Genomic DNA, 23,315 nt, shown 5'->3' on the forward strand with positions numbered 1-23,315 from the left:
CGGTGATGGGAAACAGAGAGTGATGGTTTAAGGTCAATTCTCTGACTAGAGGCTGGTGACTAATCAAGTGCCCCAATTTGGATCCCCGTTATTAATTATTTATGTAGATGATTTTGACATGAATATACATGGCACAATTAGCAAGTTTGCTGCTGGTACAGGGTGACACGGTAATGTAATAGTTAGCACAACACTTTACAGCACCAGCGATCACCAATCAAGGTTTGATTCCACCGCTGTTTGTAAGAAGTTTGAATGTTCTTCCTGTGACCGTGTGTGTTTAATTTGGGCATTCCAGTTTCCTCCCACGTTCTGGAAATGCATGGTTAGGGTTAGTGAGTTGTGGCATGCTGCATTGGCATCAGAAACATGGCAATACTTGCAGACTGCCCCCAGCACAATCCTCAGACTATGTTGGTTTTTGAAGCAAACAACTCATTTCTCTGTATGTTTTGATATTTCAATGTAAATATGGCAAATAAAGCTAATCTTTAAATCTTTTTCTTTATTAACTTGGAGATCCTGTTGTTAGTGAAACAGATTACATTAAATTACAAAGAGGTCTTGATTAGTTGGGGAGACAGACTAAGGAATGGTAAATGGACCTTAATTTAGATGATAATGCACTTTGGACTGTCAAATCAGGATAAGACCTGTAGAGTGAGTGGCAGGGCCCTGACTAGTGTTGTGGAACAGAGGGACCAGGCAGTGCAAGTCCATACTTCACTGAAAGTGGCTACACATGTCGACAGCATGGTAAAGAAGGTGTTGAGCATTCTGGCCTTCATTAATCAGGGCATTGAGTTTAGGAGTAGGAACATTATCTTGTAGTTATACATTGTTAGCAAGACTGTACTTACAGAGTATTGTGTATGGTTTTGGTCATCCTGCTATAAGGAAGGACAAGCTGGAGAGGGTGCAGAAGAAGATGCTGCTTGCCTGAGTAGTGGAGAGAGATTGACCACTCTGGATCTTTATTCCTTGAAATGCAGGAGAATGAGGGGGGTCCTCACAAAAGTTTACAAAAGCATGAGAGGTGTGGATAAGGTGAACTGTCATAGTCTTTCCCCATGGTCGGAGAGTCCAAAACTAGGGGGAACAGGTAAATGAAAGGCTTAAAAAGTTATTGTCCAAACACAGGCAAATGGGTCAAGAAGGAAAGATGCTGTGGTCGCTATGGACCAGTTGTGCCACAGCGCCTGTTTCTGTGCTATTTTACTCTGTGACTCAGACAGACAGACAGACGTACTTTATTGATCCCGAGGGAAACTGGGTTTCATTACAGTCACACCAACCAAGAATAGTGTAGAAATATAGCAATATAAAACCATAAATAATTAAATAATAATAAGTTAATCATGCCCAGTGGAAATAAGTCCAGGACCAGCCTATTGGCTCAGGGTGTCTGACACTCCGAGGGAGGAGTTGTAAAGTTTGATGGCCACAGGCAGGAATGACTTCCTATGACGCTCAGTGTTACATCTCGGTGGAATGAGTCTCTGGCTGAATGTACTCCTGTGCCTAACCAGTACATTATGGAGTCATTGTCCAAGATGGCATGCAACTTGGACAGCATCCTCTTTTCAGACACCACCGTCAGAGAGTCCAGTTCCACCCCTACGACATCACTGGCCTTACGAATGACTCTGATTAAACACTGGTTTAACCATTGTTTTGGGTCAGTGTCCAGTTAATGGGTGCTGTATTTTAGAAATGACATGAAGATCTCAAAAAGGATACAGAAGAGATTCAAGCAAATGATTTCAGGAATGAGAGTTATGTGGATAGCTTGTGTTGTTCTCCTTTGAACAGAGGAGGTTGACACAGGATTTGACTGAGATATTTAAAATCACAAAGTGTCTAGTTGGTTGGGAAATATACTGTTCCCATTGGTGGAAGATGAGGAACCAGGCAACATAGAATGAAGGTGACAAGAAACAAAAGTGACATGAGGAATAACTTTTTTGTGCCATCTGTGGTTATAATCTGGAACACACTGCAGGGAAGTAATGAAGGCAGGTTTATTTTCTATGTTCAAAGGAAACTAGGACAAACATTTGAAAAGGAAAGCACATTTCAGAACTGTGCAGTTCTGTGTTATTACAAAAATAATGTTTGCTGCTCTTACAGCTTGTTTTAAAACATGTAAATTAAATTGCATTTCTGAAGAAGCAAGAATTCAAGTGCTCTTATTTCCTTATAGGTTATTTTATCGATAGAAGAAGGCTATCGTCTTCCTTCGCCAATGGGCTGCCCAGTCACTCTCCATCAGCTCATGCTTCATTGTTGGCAAAAGGAACGAAATCACAGGCCAAAGTTCACCGAAATCGTCAGCTTCCTGGACAAGGTGATTCGTAATCCCAGCAGCCTTCACACCTTAGTGGAAGAAGTACATGGGTGGGTACACTGAAAAGTTTCAAGTATTTCTCAACAGCTTTCAGTAACTGCAATAGTGTAAGTTTGGAGTTGTGCAATATTTCCAGGTCCCTGTATTTGTCACATCAATTTGTAAATCTGCTTTTAAAATATTGCAAATTTAGAACACCAGAGTCAGGACTGTTTTGAAACTCTCCGCATATGATTGTTGCTCGACAGCTAGAATTATTGACAGAATTAAACAGCTCAGAAACAGGCCCTTTTGGCCCATCTTGTCTATGACAGCTATGATGGCTATCCACATTGATCCCATTTTCCTGAATTGGACCTGCATCCCTCTATGCCTTTCATACCCAAGTACCTATCCAAATGCCTCTTAAACAACATAGTTTTATCTTCCTCCAGCACCTCATCTGGCAGTTTGCTCCTGATAGCCACATTCCTCTTTATATAAAGCTTACCTTCAGATCACCTTTAAATTTAACCCCCTCCCTTCTCTCTAATTCTAAAATCCCTTGCTCTGTCTGGCTATGTTGTCTTTGGCCCTCATAACTTTGTAAACCTCTAGCAGGTCACTCCCTCAGACTCTGACTTCCCTTAAGAATAAACTCAGCATAGCCATTCTCGCCTGCCCACTATTCCAGGTAACATCCTGATGAAATTCTTCTGCATTCTCTCCACTGCTACTACCTTCTCTCTGTAGAGCAAATTGAACTGCACACTATATTCCAATTAATTGGCTGATAACAGAGCAAAATTCCTCTGTGCACCATTTATGCTAGATATGTTTTGAATGGACAGAAAATATTCCAAGAAAGAGATATCTATAATTTTCAATTAAATAATTCAGTTTCACAGAATCTCTTTTTGCAGAAAGATCAATGTTTTTGCTTTTAATTGACAAACCACAAATTGTTGCCTTGCACCTGTGTTTACAAATTAATTCTGTATGATAAATGAGAAAAATACTACCCCTTAGATTTTGTGCTGGTATAGTGGCAGTGATGCTGTATTTTATAACATACCTTACTTTGGCTGTTAATTTAGCTGTATTGAGTATTGAGTGAGGTGATTTGGACAAATACACAGATTCCTCACAGATTCTTCAGAGGCACAATTCCAAAATGACCTTGTTATTTTCCCTCTTCCTACAGATCCCTTACTTAATCTGCTTCAAATGCTATTTTCACTTAAAGGATGTAATTTTACTTCCTCAGTTATTCCCTGTGGCAAAGCTTTGTGTGCTCCAACAACCCAGAGTCCAACTTCCCAAAATAATAATAATCCAGACTGTTGTCCACATTTCATTCACCCAGGGAGATAAAAATAATTAATATTGATTATCAGACTGTTGAGAAAGGATTTGGTATTTCCACTGAAATAATTGCCTATGGTGAAAGCTTCATTTTTGAGCTGAGGTAGAACAGCTGCTTTACCCTGTTTTCCTCACCATGTGTTAATGTCACTGCGTTACTTTCACTGAAGTGAAATAGAATTCTTTGAAGGGGAGGGGAAGGGAGGGAGCTGCTGGAGACAGAAAATATGTTTCATGTAGAATCACTCAGTGCAGGGAATTGGTGCAGATATGTATGAATTCCAATGAAGTAGTTACATTAGTTTAAAGAAAAAGTGTTTAAAAGGTGGCACTGTGTTGTATGTCTTTTTGTTTGCTCCTTTAATAGGGGCACCATGGCAACCAAAGATCATAAGAAAGAAATTTGTGCTTAGTAGCAGGTACTAAAAGTGCAATGTAAAAAATATGCATCTTGTACTGCACTTACAATCTCAACTCAATTTCTAACCAAGTATTTTAAACTAAATTACCGTAAGTCTTCTGCAGCCACATTCCGAACACCAATGAAATACATTGCAAGAATATTTTAGATAAAAACTAAAACATCCTGATTTAATCAAAGCTCCACATTTCCTTCTCTGTTGTTCTCTACAATATGCTCTTTTGCAAAAATCCTTTGAATGAGTGGTTAAAGCAGGAAATATTGGGACCATCATTCACACAAGTGCCTGTGTGTCCCGTTCATTTGGCCAGGAGTTCATACCTCCTGGAATTAACCATGTTAAGTCCATCATCAGCTCACACTTTTGGCAGAAGCAATGCACTCCATTTGTCAGAGATCTGAAATAAAATCAGAAAATGCTGAAAGTATTCAGCAGGTGAGTCAACATCTGTGGGCAAGTCATTGCTTAGAAAGATTCCTGTGAAAAGTTTGGGACCAGAAAAGTAAAGAATGCTTCTTCTCCCACAGATGCTACCAGAGCTTGTAAGTATTTCTAGCATGCTCTGTTCCTATTTTGGCTCCTCTTCAGAAATCAAGTGGCACTTCTAGTGATTTACAAGGCAAAATAATTACTATTGAAGGCTGAAGAAATAAGTGCAATGCCTGTCACATGTGATAAGATACAAAAACAGGCAACTGGAGGAACACAGTGGGTTACGCAGCATCTATGGATGGTCATCAATTTGGGTCAAGATCCTTCATTGGCTAAATTGGGAAACTGGTTTATTCTTGTAACATGTACAGTGAGAAACTTCATTTTGAATGTTATCCATATGGATCATTTCATTACAACAATGCAAGGCAAACCAATAATAGAATGCAGCATAAAGTGGTACAGTTATAGAGAAATATAGGCTATAGGCTGCATGGCCAATCTGAGGTAGATTATAAGGTCAAGAGTTCATTTTATCGTGTTAGTGGAATGTTCAATAGTCTTCTGACAGTGGGATAGAAACTGTCCTTGAACCTGGTGCTGTGTGCTTTCAGGCATTTTTTTTTAAATTTCTGCCCAATAGGAAGGGCAAATCTGGAAGGCCTTTAAAGTTTAATAAGCTGAGAAGTTTCACAAATAACACGCTGGAGGAACTCAGTAGGTCAGGCAGCAGCTATGGAAATGAATAAACAGTCACCATTTTGGCCCTCATCAGGACTGGAAAGGAAGGGGGAAGATGCCAGAAGAAGAAGGTAGGGGAGGGAAAGAGAAGAAGGCTAGGCTATCTATCTCCTTCCTGTACTCTGATAGGTGAAGCCGGGTGCATGGGGGAGAGGGAAAGAAGTAAGAAGCTGGGAGGTGATAAGTGGAGAAGGTAAAGGGCTGGAGAAGAAGGCATCTGCTAGGGAAGGAAAGTGCATCATAGGAGAAAAATAAGCAGGAGAGACACCAAGGAGAGGTGATAAGCAGGTGAGAAGAAAAGGTAATAGAGCAGCTAAAGTGTGGAAATGAAGAAGAATGAAGGAGGAGCTAGGAGAAAAATTACTGGAAGCTGGAGAAATTGATCTTCATGCCATCAGATTTGAGGCTACCTAGATGGAATATCAGGTGTTGCTCCTCCTGAGAGAGGCCTCATCACGGCAGAAGAGAAGGCCTTGGCCATGCCATCAGGTTGGAGGCTACCTATCACCTCCCAGCTTCTTACTCACCCCCATCCCCACCCACCTGCCTTCTCCTATCTCCTTCGAGCTTGTACTGCTTATTCTTATTTTTTTCTTCTTCTTCTTCTTCTTCTATTATTATTATTATTATTATTATTATTATTATTATTATTATTCCACATTCTTATTTTGTCATCTTCCCTCTCTTCCTTTCCAGTTCTGATGAAAGGTCTCAGCCCAAACAGTGTCTGCTTAACCAACCAACACACACAAAATGCTGGAACTCAGCAGGCCAGGCAGCATCTATGGAAAAGAGTAAACAGTCGATGTTTCAGGCCGAGACCCTTCATCAGGACTGGAAAAAAAAAAATGAGAAGTCAGAGCAAGAAGGTGGAGCGAGGGAGGAAGAAGTACAGGGTAGTAGGTGATGGGTGAAACCGTAGGAGAGGGAAGGGTACAGTAAAGGGCTGAGAAGCTGATAGGTGAAAGAGATAAAGGGCTGGAGAAGGGGAATCTGTTAGGAGAGGGTAGAAGACCATGCAAGAAAGGAAAGGGGGTGGGGGGAGCACCAGAGGGAGGTGATGTGCAGGTAAGGAGATGGGGTGAGAGAGGGAAATGAGAATGGGGTGCAATTACCGGAAGTTCGATGTTCAAGTATCGAAAGGTGGGGACACCTGATGTGGTGACGGGAGGATGGGGTGAGGGCAGATGTGCGCAAAATGGAAGAGGTGTAGATGAAACACCTTTGATGGTGGAGGAAGAAAGCCCCATAATTTGAAGAAGGAAGACATTCCATTAGTTGTGGAATGAAAAGCCTCATCTGGAGAACATATACTGTGAAGACAGAGGAACTGAGAGAAGTGGATAGCATTTTTACAAGTGACAGGGTGGAAAGAGGTATAGTCCAGGCAGCTGTGAGAGTCAGTGAGTTTGTAAAAGGTATCAGTAGATAAACTGTCTCCAGAAATAGACAGAGAGAGATCGAGAAAGGGAATGGTTTCAGAAATGGACCAGGTAATTTTAAGGGTGTCTGTTTATTCATTTCCGCAGATGCTGACAGACCTGCTGAATCCCCTCCAGTATTTGGTGTGGTTCCAGCATCTGCAGAATCTGTTGTGTTTATGTGGGGAATGTCCAAAGTAGGTGGGAAGTTTGATGATGTTGGCTGCTTTACCAAGGCAGTGAGAAATGTAGACAGTATTCATGGAGGGGACGCTAGTTTCTGTGATGTGCTGAGCTGTATCCAGAACTCTCTGCAGTTCTTAGTCGACTTAGAGAGGCCAGATGCCACACAAAGCCTATACTCCCTGAGTATAGGCAGAGACTGAAGACTACAGCACCAGTAGTGAGGACCAAGAAGGTATGGACAAGGGAAACACAGGAGCACTCACAGGACTGCTTTGAATCGATGATCTGGACCTTATTCGAGGATTCATCTTCGAATCTGGGTGAGTATGATGCAGTTGTTACCAACTTCATTAAAACCTGTGTGGATGAGTGTGTGCTACAAAAACTTGCTGTACATTCCCAAATCAAAAGCCGTGGATAAACCAGGAGGTACATTGTCTGCTGAAGGCATTCAAAGCTGGCTACCCAGGTCTGTACCAGGAAATCAGGAAGGTTTTGTGGAGGGCTACTTCAAGGGCGAAGAGACAATTTCAAATGAGGTTGGAGGTGACATCAAATGTACGACAACTCTGGCAGGGTTTGCAGGACATTACTTCCTACAAAGCAAAACCCAATAGCATGAATGGCAGCAATGTTCCACTACCAGATGAATTCAACGCCTTCTATGCCTGCTTCAAAAGGGAGAATATAACTACAGCTGTGAAGATCTTTGCTGCACCCAGTGACCCTGTGATCTCTGCCTTAGAGGCCGATGTTAGGCTGTCTTTAATGAGATTGAACCCTCAGAAGGTGGAAGACCCCAACAAAGTACTTGATAAGGCATTGGAAACTTGCGCCAACCAATTGGCAGGAGTATTCAAGGACATTTTCAACCTCTCAATGCTATGGATGGAAGTTCCCACTTGCTTCAAAAAGGCAACAATATACCAGTGCCTAAGAAGAATAATGTGAGCCGCCTTAATGACTATCGCCCAGTAGCACTCACATCAACAGTGATGAAATGCTTTGAGAGGTTGGTCATGACTAGACTGAACCCCTGCCTTAGCAAGGACCTGGACCCACTGCAATTTGCCTATCGCCACAATAGATCAACGGCAGATGCAATCTCAGTGGCTCTTCACACGGCCTTAGACCACCTAGAAAATACAAACATTTACGTCAGGATGCTGTTCATCGATTATAGTTCATTTAACACCATCATTCCCACAATCCTGACTGAAAAATTACAGAACCTGGGCTTCTGAACCTCCCTCTGTGATTGGATCCTCTACTTCCTAACTGGAAGACCACATTCTGTGTGGATTGGTGATGATATCTCCTCCTCAATGACGATCAACACTGACGAACATCGGGGTTGATCAACACTGATCAACCGTCAGGGGTGTGTGCTTAGCCCACTGCTCTACTTTCTCTATACCCATGACTGTGTGGCTAGGCTTAGCACAAATGCCATCTATAAGTTTGCTGATGATACAACCATTGTTGGTAGAATCTCAGATGGAGGCAAGAGGGCATACGGGAGCAAGATTACCAACTAATGCAGTGGTGTTGCAGCAACATCCTTACACTCAATGTCAGTAAGATGAAAGAGCTGATTGTGGACTTCAGGAAGGCTAAGACAAAGGAGCACATACCAATCCTCATAGAGGGATAGAAATGGAGAGATTGAGGAGTTTCAAGTTCCTGGGTATCAAGATCTCTGAGGATCTAACCTGGTCACAACATATTGATGCCGTTATAAAGAAGGCAAGACAGTGACTGTACTTCATTAGAAATTTGAAGAGATTTGGTATATCAACAAAAACACTCAAAAACTTCTATAGATGTACCATGGAGAGCATTCTGACAGGCTGAGTCCTTGTCTGGTGTGGGGGTGGTGGGGGGGCTACTGCACAGGACCAAAAGAAGCTGCTGTGGATCATAAATTTAGTCGGCTCCATCTTGGGTTCTAGCCTACAAAGTACCCAGGCCATCTTTAAGTAGCAGTGACTCAGAAAGAACCCCCAGCACCCAGGGCATGCCCTTTTCTTATTATTACCATTTGGTAAGACGTACAGAAGCGTGAAGGCACACACTCAGCGATTCAGGAACAGCTTCTTCCCCTCTGCCACCTGATTCCTAAATGGGCATTGAACCCATGAACACCACCTCACTTTTTCAATATATATTATTTCTGATTTTGCACTATTTTAATCTATTTTAATTAATATGATTAATATTTTAATAATATACTGTAATTTATGTATTTATTTATTTATTCTTCCTCTTCTATATTATGTACTGCATTGAACTGCTGCTGCCATTAACAAATTTCATGATACGTGCCGATGATAATAAACCTGATTCTGATTCTGAAAGCAGTGATACATCTTGATAAAATGCACATGATAAAAAATTAGGAAGGGTCAAATGGGACATGCCATCCTGAGGAAGCAGAGGCTGGGAGGTGTTTCTTGGCTACATCATTGGACCAGGACAGACTCTTGGTGACATTCACTCTTCAAAACGAAGCTTTGAAACTTCTTGACCCACTGATGCAAATAGGTCTGCGTACTGCACCCCTTTCTGATGTCAATGGCCAGCTCTTTTGTTCTGATGACATTGAAGAGAATATTGTCGTTGTGACATGCTACTAGGTTATCTATCTCCTTCCTGTACTCTGATTCTTTGTTATTTGAGGTGCAGACTGCTACAGTGGAATCATCTGCAAACCTGTAGTTGAAGTTAAAGACAGACATACTTTATTGATCCCGAGGGAAATTGGGTTTCATTACAGTCGCACCAACCAAGAATAGTGTAAAAATATAGCAATATAAAATCATAAATAATTAAACAATAATAAGTAAATTATACCAAGTGGAAATAAGTCCAGGACCAGCCTATTGGCTCAGGGTGTCTGACACTCTGAAGGAGGAGTTGTAATGTTTGATGGCCACAGGCAGGAATGACTTCCTATGATGTTCAGTGTTGCATCTGGGTGGAATGAGTCTCTGGCTGAATGTACTCCTGTGCCTAACCAGTACATTATGGAGTGGATGGGAGACATTGTCCAAGATGGCATGCAACTTGGACAGCATCCTCTTTTCAGACACCACCATCAGAGAGTCCAGTTCCAACCCCACAACATCACTGGCCTTACGAATAAGTTTGTTGATTCTGTTGGTGTCTGCTACCCTCAGCCTGCTGCCCCAGCACGCAACAGCAAACATGATAGCACTGGCCACCACAGACTTGTAGAACATCCTCAGCATAGTCCGGCAAATGTTAAAGGACCTCAATCTCCTCAGGAAGTAGAGACGGCTCTGACCCTTCTTGTAGGCAGCCTCAGTGTTCTTTGATCAGTCCAGCTTATTGTCAATTCGTATCCCCAGGTATTTGTAATCCTCCACCATGTCCACACTGACCCCTTGGATGGAAACAGGGGTCACCGGTGCCTTAGCCCTCCTCAGGTCCACCACCAGCTCCTTAGTCTTTTTCACATTCTGCTCACACCATGTGACAAAGTTTCCCACCGTAGCCCTGTACTCAGCCTCATCTCCCTTGCTGATGCATCCAACTATGGCAGAGTCATCAGAAAACTTCTGAAGATGGCAAGACGCTGTTGAGTAGTTGAAGTCCGAGGTGTGGATGGTGAAGAGAAAGGGAGACAGGACAGTCCCCTGTGGAGCCCCAGTGATGCTGACCACTCTGTCTGACACACAGTGTTGCAAGCGCACGTACTGTGGTCTGCCAGTCAGGTAATCGATAATCCATGAGACCAGGGAAACATCCACCTGCATCACTGTCAGCTTCTCACCCAGCAGAGCAGGGCGGATGGTGTTGAACTCACTGGAGAAGTCAAAAAACATGACCCTCACCGTGTTCGTCGGCTTGTCCAGGTGGGCGTAGACACGGTTCAGCAGGTAGACGATGGCATCCTCAACTCCTTGTCGGGGCTGATAGGCGAACTGGAGGGGGTCTAAGTGTGGCCTAACCATAGGCCGGAGCTGCTCTAGAACAAGTCTCTCCAGGGTCTTCATGATGTGGGAGGTCAATGCCATTGGAGCCACTGGGGCGCGGCATCTTCGGTACAGGGACGAAGCAGGATGTCTTCCACAGCACAGGAACCCTCTGGAGACTCAGGCTCAGGTTGAAGACATGGATAGGTCTTCAGGTTGAAAGCTGAATAGTGCCCTGCAGCTGTGAATATATAGTGAGTAGAGTAGGGGTTAGGGCTCCAGTGTTGAGAATCATTGAGGCTGAGGTTTTGGTGCCTGTCCCTACTGATTGTGTGGTCTGTTGGTCAGTATGTCAAGGATCCAATTGCAACAGGAAATGTTGAGTCCCAGGTCTAGGAATTTGGAGATGAGTTTGCTTGGAATTATGGTATTAAAGACAAGAGCTGTAGTCAAACAATAACTTAACATAAGTAATTCAATTATCTAGATTCTCCAGAGATGAATATAGATGGCATCCACTGTGGATCTGTTTTGGTGGCAGGCAAATTGCAGTGGATCGGTTTTCTAAGGGAGGCTGGAGTTCACCAGACTGTCAAAGCAAGGAACTGACAATAGACAATAGACAGTAGGTGCAGGAGTAGGCCATTCAGCCCTTCTAGCCAGCACCACCATTCACTGTGATCAGGGCTGATCATACACAATCAGTACCCCGTTCCTGCCCTCTCCCCATATCCCTTGACCCCGCTATCTATAAGAGCTCTATCTAACTCTCTCTTGAATGCATCCAGAGACTTGGCCTCCAGTGCCTTCTGGGCCAGAGCATTCCACATATCCACCACTCTCTGAGTGAAAAAGTTTTTTCGCATCTCTGTTCTAAATGCCCTACCCCTTATTCTCAAACTGTGGCCTCTAGTTCTGGACTCACCCATCAGCGGGAACATGCTTCCTGCCTCCTGTGTGTCCAATCCCTTAATAATCTTATATGTTTCAATCAGATCCCCTCTCATCTTTCGAAATTCCAGTGTATACAAGCCCAGTCGCTCCAATCTTTCAACATATGACAGTCCCGCCATTCTGGGAATTAACCTTGTGAATCTACACTGCACTCCTTCAATAGCAAGAATATCCTTCTTCAAATTTGGAGATCAAAACTGCACACAATACTCCAGGTGGGGTCTCACCAGGGCCCTGTACAGCTGCAGAAGGACTTCTTGACACCTATACTCAATTCCTCTTGTTATAAAAGCCAGCATGCCATTAGCTTTCTTCACTGGCTGCTGTACCTGCATGCTTGCTTTCATTGACTAATGTACAAGAACATCTAGATCTCGTTGTACTTCCCCTTTTCCTAACTTGACTCCATTTAGATAGTAATCTGCCTTCCTGTTCTTGCCAACAAAGTGGATAACCTCACATTTATCTACATTAAACTGCATCTGCCATACATTTGCCCACTCACCCTGCATTCTCATAACATCCTCCTGACGTTTCACACTGCCACCCAGTTTTGTGTCATCAGCAAATCTGCTAATGTTACTTTTAATCCCCCCCATCTAAATCATTAATGTATATTGTAAATAGCTGCGGTCCCAGCACCAAACCTTGCAGTATCCCACTGGTCACAGCCTGCCATTCCGAAAGGGACCTGTTAATCACTACTCTTTGTTTCCTGTCAGCCAGCCAATTTTCAATCCATGTCAGTACTCTGCCCCCAGTAGCATGTGCCTGAATTTTGCCCACTAATCTCCTATCTGGGACTTTATCAAAAGCTTTCTGGAAGTCCAGGTACACTACATCCACTGGCTCTCCCTTGTCCATTTTCATAGTTACATCTTCAAAAAACTCCAGAAGATTAGTCAAGCATGATTTTCCCTTCATAAATCCATGCTGACTCAAACTGATCCTTCTACTGCTATCCAAATGTGTCGTAATTTCCTCTTTTATAATTGACTCCAGCATCTTTCCCACCACTGACGTCAGGCTAACTGGTCTATAATTCCCTGTTTTCTCTCTCCCTCCTTTCTTGAAAAGTGGGACAACATTAGCCACCCTCCAATCAGCAGGAACTGTTCCTGAATCTATAGAACATTGGAAAATGATTACCAATGCGTCCACAATTTCTAGAGCCACCTCTTTAAGTACCCTGGGATGCAGACCATCAGGTCCCGGGGACTTATCAGCCTTCAGACTCAACAGTCTATCCAACACCATTTCTTGCCTAATATAAATTTCCTTCAGTTCATCCTTTACCCTAGTCCCTTTGGCCACTATTACATCTGGGAGATTGTTTGTGACTTCCCTAGTGAAGACAGATCCAAAGCACCTGTTCAACTCATCTGCCATTTCCTTGTTCCCCATAATAAGTTCACCCGTTTCTGCCTTCAATGGCCCAATTTTGGTCTTAACTATTTTTTTGCTATTCACATACCTAAAGAAGCTTTTACTATCCTCCTTTATATTCTTGACTAGTTACCTTCGTATCTCATTTTTTCTTGGCGTATTTCCTTTTTAGTTATCTTCTGTTGCTCTTTAAAAGCTTCCCAGTCCTTTGGTTTCCCGCTCATCTTTGCTATGTTATACTCCTTTTTTATTTTTATACTGCCCTTTACTTCCCTCATCAGCCACGGCCGCCTCTTACTCCCCTTAGGATCTTTCTTCCTCTTTGGAATGAACTGATCCTGCACCTTCTGCATTATTCTCAGAAATACTTGCCATTTTTGTTCCACTGTCTTCCCTGCTAGGGTATTGTTCCATTGAACTTTGGCCAGCTCCTCCCTCATAGCTCCATAGTTCCCTTTGTTCAACTGTAATATTGACACATCTGATTTTCCCTTCTCCTTCTCAAATTGTAGGTTAAAACATATCATATTATGGTCACTACCTCCTAATGGTTCCTTTACCTCCAGGTCCCTGATCAAATCTGGTTCATTGCACAACACTAAATCTAGAATTGCCTTCTCCCTGGTAGGTTCCAGTACAAGCTGTTCTAAGAATCCATCTCGGAGGCACTCCACAAACTCCCTTTCTTGGGGTCCAGTACCATTCTGATTCTCCCAGTCTACCTGCATGTTGAAATCCCCCATGATAATTGTGTCATTACCTTTGCGACATGCCAATTTTAACTCTTCATTCAACTTACACCCTACATCCAGACTGCTGTTTTGGGGCCTGTAGATAACTCCCATTATGGTCTTTCTACCCTTAGAATTTCTCAGTTCTATCCATACTGACTCTACATCCCCAGATTCTATGTCCCCCTTCGCAAGGGACTGAATTTCATTCCTCACCGACAGAGAAACCCCACCCCCTCTGCCAGTCAGTCTATCCTTTCGATAAGGTGTATATCCTTGAATATTCATTTCCCAGCCCCTGTCCACTTGAAGCCATGTCTCAGTTATTCCCACAACATCGTACTTGCTAATTTCCAACTAAGCCTCAAGCTCATCTACTTTATTCCTTATACTTCGTGCATTCATATATAATACTTTTAATTCGGTACTCCCCTCTCCTTTCATATCAATTCCTATTTCACTTGGCCATACTGTATGATCTCTTCTTGAGCTTTCTACTCCATTGATTCTGTTGTCCTTTTTAACTTTTCTTATTTTCACTTTCCCTTTAACTCCATCTTTATATTTCCAGTTCATCCCCTCCCCCCACTACTTAGTTTAAACACATCCATGTTGCAGTGGCAAACCTGTCTGTCAGAATGCTGGTCCCCCGCCTATTAAGGTGCAACCTGTCCCTTTTGTACAATTCATCCCTACCCCAAAACAGATCCCAGTGGTCCAAGAATGTAAATCCTTGCTTCCTGCACCAGTTCCTCAGCCACACATTCAGATCCATTATCTCCCTGTTCCTGCCCTTTCCAGCACGAGGAACTGGAAGCAAACCAGAGATAACCACCCTGGAAGTCCTGCTTTTCAGCCTTTTTCCGAGTTCTCTGAAGTCCCGCTGCAGAATGTCCTTTCCAATGTCATTTGTGCTGACATGCACTACCACTTCCAGCTGTTCACCTTCACCCTTGAGGATTCCCTGCAATCCGTCCGTGATGTCCTGGATCCTAGCACCAGGGAGGCAACACACCATCCTTAAATCTCGCTTGTTGCCGCAGAAACCCCTTTCCATACCTCTTACTATGGAGTCCCCTACTACCACGGCTCTTCCTGATGTCTGTCTCCTCGGCTCTGCTTCTGCACCAATTTTCAGCTCGCAGACCTTGCAGTTGAAGTCTGTAGTTGCTGGAGATCCAAAGCACCACACACAAAATGCTGGAGGAACTAACTCAGCAGGTCAGGCTGCGTCTATGATAATGAATAAACAGTTGACGTTTTGGGCCAAGGCATTTCTTCAGGACTGAAAAGAAGGGGAACATGCCAGAATAAAAAGTTGGTGATGGGGAGGGGAAGGAGGCTAGCTAGAAGGTGATAGGTGAAGCCAGGAGGGTAGGAAAGGTAAAGGGCTGGAGGTAAATGAATCTGGTAGGAGGGAAGAGTGGACCATAGAAGAAAGTGAAGGAGGAGAGGACCCAGGGGAAGTGATGGACAGGTAAGAAAAGGTAAAAGGCCAGAGTGGGGAAAAGAAGAAGGAGGGAGGCAGAATTTTTTTTAACTGGAAGGAGAAATTGATATTCATGCCATTAAGTTGGTGGCTACCTAAGTGGAATATAAGCTGTTGCTCCACCACCCTGAGATGGCCTCATCTTAGCAGAAGAGGAGGCAATAGACCGACATGTCTGAACGGGAATGGGAATCGGAATTTAAATGTTTGGACACGGGGAAGTTCAGCATTTGGCAGATGGAGTGGAGATGCTCGACAAAGCGGTACCCCAATTTATGATGAGCCTCACCAATGTAGAGGAGGGTGCATCAGGAGCACCGGACACAATAGACAACCCCAGCAGATTCACAGGTCAGGTGTTGCCTCACCTGGAAGGACTGTGTGGGGCTGAGGCAGGAGGTGAATGGGCCGTGTAGCATTTAGGGCACTTGCTGAGATAAGTGCCAGGAGCAAGCTTAATGGGGAGTGATAAATGGACAAGAGAATCGCAGAGGGAGTGATCTCTGCAGAAAGTGGAGGGGAGGGGAGGTAAAGATAAGTTTAGTGGTAGGATCCCTTTGGAGGTGGTGGAAGTTGCGAAGGATAATGTGTCACCTTAATTGTCTTAGGTACAGGACAATGATGGTCTTTTTAAAGCAAATGAGAACCTGAGATTGAAGTAGGAAGAGGACAGAAATTTATGCCAGTACCCTTGCCAGCTGATCTGTGGAGGACCTAAACTATCCGTTTTCTCCCACAGATGAAGGGTCACAACCTGAAATGACAGATGCTGCCTGATCTGCTGAGTTCTCCAGCAGCTCATTGTTTGATCCAGATTTGAGCATCTGCATCTTCTTACATGTTGTAAGAAGCCTCACCACAATAAACGGTGGATCATTGTATAATTTCGTCTGAAGTACTCAATTTATGAAAATGAAATTGTGCTGCTGAAATGGAAACAATGGATGGGAATGATGTCTACAATTGCATCAAACACATCAAACTCTAGAGTCTTGGCTTCTCAGTTCTATTTTGATTATGTTTTTTTGTCTAAAAATACCCCATTTTGTATTAATCATGCTAATCTTTAAAACCTGTCAGTTTGTTGCTTTGCTAACCCATGTCTCTTCCACTAGCCCTATATCCTCCCTATCACCACTGGTCAGTCACTAGATTTTGGTATATTCATCTCTCCTCACCAGAAATTAGTGAGAGAACTATCAGCCTCTTGAATCCAATGGTCTAGAATTTTACTTATGTGATTTGGTACTTTTTTATTGCTTTTAAGCTCAGTGGAAGTATCTTTATTAATGTATAATAAAACTTTGTGTAGTAAATAAATTTTAACAAGTAAGGTAACTTTCTACTGCTGCTAGGGAAAAATCTCTGCAAAAATACATTTTTTTCTATTACACTTGATTATCTTTGCAGCCCTATGAGGTTATTAATTGTAATGAAATTATATTTTGGACCAACTGTTATTAATCACCTACTAAATTTATGTAAGTAATTTTATATAAAATAAAGCTCAAAGTTGAATCACATCACAAATCTCATAAATTAAAAATACATAAACAAAATCAACAATGAGGCATTTATTGAAAATTACTTGGAAATTTATTGAGAATTTGCATAACCATTTCTTTTATTTGCACATCATTAGTGCTGCTAGATAAAGAAAGATTTGTTTTAGATATGTATTCTTTCCTAGGGTGAGAAAACTGGCATATGCAGCAGATTAGCAAGTGTTCCATTTCCAAAGTTCAGAATGTCTCACTGAATACCTTTTCTATTGCCAATTTTTGTTGTTTTATTCCTGTAAAGAATATTCATGTGAACCAAGGTCTTCAATTAGAAACAGCAGCAACTGCTCCTTGCTGTCTGTCAATTTTACAGTGTAATTGTTGGATTGTGGACCACCTGACAGAGTTTTATGCCTTGGATACTGTGCCTATCAACCACTCAAATGCTGTTAAATGGACCTGGTAAAGTGACCTCCCTCGTCTTCTCAAATGGTTTCCATTCTCACCTCCTTACTTATCTGAATCCAGCTCTGGTAGCACTTTGTGTTCCTGCTTATCTCCCTACAACAGCTGTCTCCCATCGCCCTCTGACACTTTGTTCCATCTGTCATATTTTTTCTTTTTTCTCTCTCTCACTTTCTCAGCCTCTGTCCATCATTCATCTGCCACAGTCTTTCAACAACACCCCTTTCACCTCCCCTACCTAGCACAACCTGTCTGCCATCTTACACCCTTCCTCAGTCCATCAATCACTTAAGAATCCTTCCTTGCCAGTCTCCTTCTCATCTCTATTTTGGCCGTCTCATCTTTCCTCTCTCAGACCTGATGCCAGGTTTTAACCCAAAACATTAAAGGTTTCCTTCCTCCCACAGGTGCTGCTCAACCCACGGAGTTCCTTCAGCAGACTGTTTGTTGCTAATCAGGGACATTTTCTGTCCCATTTTTGTATCCCAAACATTTCAGTGTGTTTATTCTTTTTGGGCAGATCATGTTCAGATGGTTTGCATTGGAAGTCAGAAGGCTAAGGGCATTCTTCAAAGTTTTGTCTTGGAACTAAGCTCCATCGCCATTTACTAAGGAGTCAATTTAATTATTTTCTGGAAATTAAATGGAGAAAGAAAATATCAAAAGCATAGAACAAGTAGAGTAAGCAGACCATAATACCTAAAATATAACAAGCATGGGAGTATTAAACTATGATATTCTTGTTTTCTTCTTTATAGAGTCATAGAATGCTACAGCTCGAAAACAAGCCCTTTGGCCCACCTAATCCATACCAAACTATTAATCTGCCTCGTCCCATTGACCTGCACCTGGACCATAGCCCTCCATAACCCTCTTATACATGTACCTATGCAAATATCTCTTAAGTGTTAAAATCTAACCCAAATCCACCACTTCCTCTGGTAGCTCATTCCACATTCTCACCACCCTCCGGGTGAAGAAGTTCGGCCTTATGTTACTCTTAAACATTTTGTTTTTCGCTCTTAACTCATGACCTCTAATTCTAGTCTCACCCAACCTCAGTGGAAAAAGCCTGTTGGCATTTACCCTACCTATACTCTTAATAATTTTGGATGCCTCTATCAAATCTCCCCTAATTCTCCAACACTCTAGAGAATAAAATGCTAACTTATTTAACCTTTCCATATAACACAGGTCCTGATGTCCTGGCAACAATCTTATAAATTTTCTCTGCACTCTTTAAATGTTATTGATATTATTCCTGTAGGTAGGTGACCAGAATTGCACACAATCTCTAAACTGGGCTTCACCAACGTCTTATACAACTTCAACATCAACATCCCAACTCCTCTACTCAATACTTTTCCTAAAAGCTGTGTTTTCAGTGTACACTTACCGAAAATAATTCTGTGAACCAAAGCCTGAAACTTCAGCTGCTAGCTTGCCCTCCATAGATGCTACCTGACTTGCTAAGTTTGTCTAACATTTTGTATGTATTACTTTTAATAAATCAGTTTACTATTGGTTACAGGAATGTAGGAAATGTAGGTGAGCAAAGAAATTTAGATGTCCAAATGCCGAAAGCACTATAAAGTAGTGAGCGAGCTTTTACAGAATTACAAAACACTGATTTTTACTGCTGGATTTTATATAATATCTTGAATATGAAGGAGCTAAGGTTTTCTGCACAGCTGTGTGCAAATACAGTTACATCTGGAGAAATACATTCATCTCTGGGCTCTGTAGCCAAGGAAGAATACATAAACCCTATGGGAAGTTCAGGACAGATTTGCCCAAGCTGAACTGTTTAAATATTGAAGAGCATTGCGTAGTTTGGGTTTGTTCACAAATATTACATTAACTAATGGCAGACCTGAGAAAATAAAATCCTTTTTTGTTCAGGTGATGAACTGAGGCAGTTGAATTCTTGTCAAATGAAACAAAATGCAATATCTTTGGAGATGACCCAAATAATACCAGTGCAGTTGTTGGTAAAAAAAAAGAATAGAGATGAGGTCTTCTGTTTGCTTTCAATACAGGTTACCGGAATCACCGGGTGAACTCCCAGAATTCTCTTTCTTTGTCTCAGTGAATGATTGGCTGGACTCAATCAAGATGGATCAATACAAGAACAATTTTATGGCTGCAGGCATCACCACTTTGGATTCTGTCACAAGGATGAGTATTGAGTAAGTGAAACATTAAGCTATGCACTTTTATTGTGTGACAAATCTCACCTAATAAGTACAAGCCATTACATCATTAACCCTTCAGATGGTAGGTACAGATCTATAATCTTTCAATTCGTTTTAGTCATTTGCCAAATACAACATCTGGGAGTCTGTTTTGAATTCATATTGATTAACTTATCAACATTTGACATTGGAGAAACCTTAAAATGAATAACCAGAAATCAAAGATTCAAACACGATAAATCTGCAGATGCTGGAAATTCAAACAACAACACAGACAAAATGCTGGTGGAACACAGCAGGCCAGGCAGCATCTATAGGGGGAAGCACTGTCGACGTTTCGGGCTGAGACATCAACAGTGCTTCTCCCTATAGAATCAAAGATTCACCTGATTTCTTCCCAAAAACTTAGGTAAAAAACCTTGGAGGAGTAGTTATGGAAATGAAGAATCATCAATGAATCTGGTTTTTCTTAAAATAGCTCATAAACTAATATGGGATCATGGACATTATGTCTGAATTTTCCATGTGCCATACAGATGAATGTACAATAATCCCCTTATTATTTACCGTTTCAACTTCATATCCATACATTTCCACTTCCATGAGTGCTTATTATTTTCATTTGTACAAATGCCAAAATATCTCTAACGATTTGTAATTCTTAATAGAGGATTAGATTAAAATGCCAGACAAACTTCATGACACATGCCGGTGATGATAAACCAATTCTGATTCTAAACTCTAAAGCAGACTTAAGTTTGGAGATATCAGAGCATTCTCAAAATGCAATTTTTTTCAACGTTCAAAGTAAATTTACTATCAAAGTACATGTACAGTGCCTATAAGTATTCACCCCCCCCCCATAAGTTTTCAGGTTTTATTGTTTTACAGCATTGAATCGCAATGGATTTAATTTGGCTTTTTGACACTGATCAACAGGAAAAGTCTCTTTTGTGTCAAAGTGAAAAGAGATCTCTACAAAGTGATCTAAATGAATTACAAATATAAGACACAAAATAATTTATTGCATAATTATTCACATCCATTTAATAGGACACACCATATCATCACTGAAGCAGCAAATCACTTAATTAGTTAAATGGAGATCTGTTTTTGGAGACCTGTGTGCACTCAAGGTGTTTTAACTGATTGTAGTGAAAATACACCTGTATTTGGAAGGTTCAACAGCTAGTGAGTCAGTCCCCTGGCAAAAACTACACCATGAAGTCAAAGATACACTCCAAGCAACTCTGTGAAAAGGTTATTGAAAAGCACAGATCAGGAGATGGATACAAGAAAATTTCCAAGTCACTGAACATCCCTTGGAGTACAATTAAGTCAATCATCAAGAAATAGAAAGAATATGGCACAGCTGTAAATCTGCCTAGAGCAGGCTGTCCTCAAAAACTGAGTGACCGTGCAAGAGGGGGACTAGTGAGGGAGGCCACCAAGAGACCTTTGACAACTCTGGAGGAGTTACAAGCTTCAGTGACTGAGATGGGAGAGACTGTTTATCTGAGACTGAGATGGGAGAGTTGTTTTATCAACAACTGTTGATAAAAAAAAACACATGAATTCTCAGCTGGAGTTTTCCAGAAGACGTGGGAGACTCTGAAGTCAGCTGGAAGAAGATTCTATGGTCTGATGAAACCAAATTTGAGCTTTTAGGCCATCAGTTTCAATGCTATGTTTGGCATAAGTTAAACACTGCACGTAATCAAAATGCAATTGAGAATTTGTGGCTGGACTTGAAAAGGGCTGTTCACTCATGATGCCCATGCAATTTGACAGAGCCTGAGCAGTTTTGTAAATAAGAATGGGGAAAAATTGCCATGTCCAGATGTGCAAAGCTGATAGAGAGCTATCCACACAGAGTCAAGGCTGTAATTGCTGCCAAAGGTGCATCTACTAAGTACTGATTTGAAGGGGGTGAATACTTATGCAATCAATTATTTTGTGTTTTATATTTGTAATTAATTTAGATCACTTTATAGAGATCTGTTTTTTTGTGGACATAGTAAATCCAAGAAACACAATAGAATCAATGAAAGACCATGCCCAACAGGGCAGATAAATAATCACTGTTCAAAAGACAACAAACTGTGCAAATACAAAAGAAAATAATAATAATAATAATAATAATAATAATAAATGAACAATAAGTATCGAGAACATGAGAACAGGAGTCCTTGAATGTGAGTCCACAGATTGTGGAAACAGCTCATTGATGGAGTGAGTGAAGTTGAGTGAAATTATCCCCTTTAGTTCAAGAGCCTGATGGTTGAGGGGTAATTCCTGACCCTAGTGGTGTGGGTCCTGATGCTCCTGTACCTTCTTCCTGATGGCAGTGTTGATAAGAGAACATGGCCTGGATAGTAGAGGTCCTTAGTAATAGATGCCACTTTCCTGCAATAGTGCTCTGTGTAGGTGTGCTTAATGGTGGGGAGGGCTTCACCCATGATGGACTGGACCATATCCACTATTTTTCATTTGAGGGCATTAGTGCTTCCATACCTAGCCATGATGCATCCAGTCAATATACCCTCTATCATGCATCTATAGAAGTTTGTCAAAGTTTTCGATGCCATGCCAAATCTTCACAAAATTCTAAGTAAAGGCTTTCTTTGTAATGGCATTTACATGTTGGACCCAGGACAGATCCTCTGAAATGATGAACCAATTTAGCATGGATGCTAACTAAATAGTAACCTTGTGAGCTGTAACCTTTGTTGATAGTACATGCTGGATCAAAGAAAGGTAATAATTACAGTGTCACTCTTGTTTTTTTTAATCTCTGTTACATGCTCCATTTATTCCAGGCTGTCGTGTATGAAAAATGTTTACACTCATTTCCATTTTCCTCAGCTGTCAGTTGTTTCCTTCTCAGACCAGAAGGCTGAATTGTCTGCTTTCTTGGTCCTGGTTGGCAATAAGCTATTGTACTGTAAATTTCCAATCTTTAGCATATCAGCAGATCTCAGCAGCTTTGCTCTGTTTTATTCCAGTGACGTGAGAAGAATTGGTGTCACATTAATAGGACATCAGAGGCGAATAGTGAGCAGTATACAGACTTTAAGACAGCACATGTTCCACATACAGGAGAAGGGATTTCATGTGTGAATGCTCTTTGAACACCATTGAGTAATGTCTCAGCAATTTCAGTGGGAGAACATTTTATAACTACAATGCCTAGCTTTGTCTATTTCAATATGTTGACAGTTAGCATATTCTTCATTTGGAGAAGTTTTCAATATGAATCTTAATCCTCTACAAGTTTCCATCCTTTAGCTAAAACTTTACAAACCAATTACCCATATAGCTTACAAATATTGCTAATAAAGTGGAGTCTGAGACACACTTATTGCCAATTTTCTCATTGTTATTTAAAGAAGACTTCATGTGTAGATGAATACCCCCTAAAGTAATATTCTAATAGCCATGTGGCTGCAACAGTATTGATACATTTAGAATTATAGTTTGAGAAGCAATCAGTTTTCCATGTTTGTGACTATTTAGCTGCTGCTATCAAATGTGCAATCAAAAGTTTGACTTTAATATGTTGCTCTTTTTGTAATTTATCAGTACAGATTTTAAAGGTTTGTTTTATCTTTTTGTTTTTGAAATTAACTCTTGGTATGCTAGTATATGGTCAAACTAGGGATCAACTAAACTTGAAGGTATCCAATTTAAAACTTGCTTGCACACTGAAAGGGTGAAATGGAATGGATGGTGAGGCTGCACATTCAATTCATTTTTTGTTGA

General features: G+C 41.4%; 1 protein-coding gene across 1 annotated transcript in view; it reads left to right on the forward strand.

The window, feature by feature from the left end:
- epha6 (eph receptor A6) overlaps positions 1-23,029 on the forward strand; it is a 670,497-nt gene extending 647,468 nt beyond the window's left edge. Inside the window, exons 15-17 of the mRNA XM_059968217.1 lie at positions 2,204-2,397; positions 19,398-19,547; positions 22,559-23,029. Coding sequence (XP_059824200.1) covers positions 2,204-2,397; positions 19,398-19,547; positions 22,559-22,673 — 459 coding nt within the window. The 3' untranslated portion in view covers positions 22,674-23,029. The remainder of the gene's footprint in view (positions 1-2,203; positions 2,398-19,397; positions 19,548-22,558) is intronic.
- Positions 23,030-23,315: the final 286 nt, after the last annotated feature.

This window comes from Hypanus sabinus, chromosome 4 (assembly GCF_030144855.1).
Source record: "Hypanus sabinus isolate sHypSab1 chromosome 4, sHypSab1.hap1, whole genome shotgun sequence".
Lineage (NCBI taxonomy): Eukaryota > Metazoa > Chordata > Chondrichthyes > Myliobatiformes > Dasyatidae > Hypanus > Hypanus sabinus.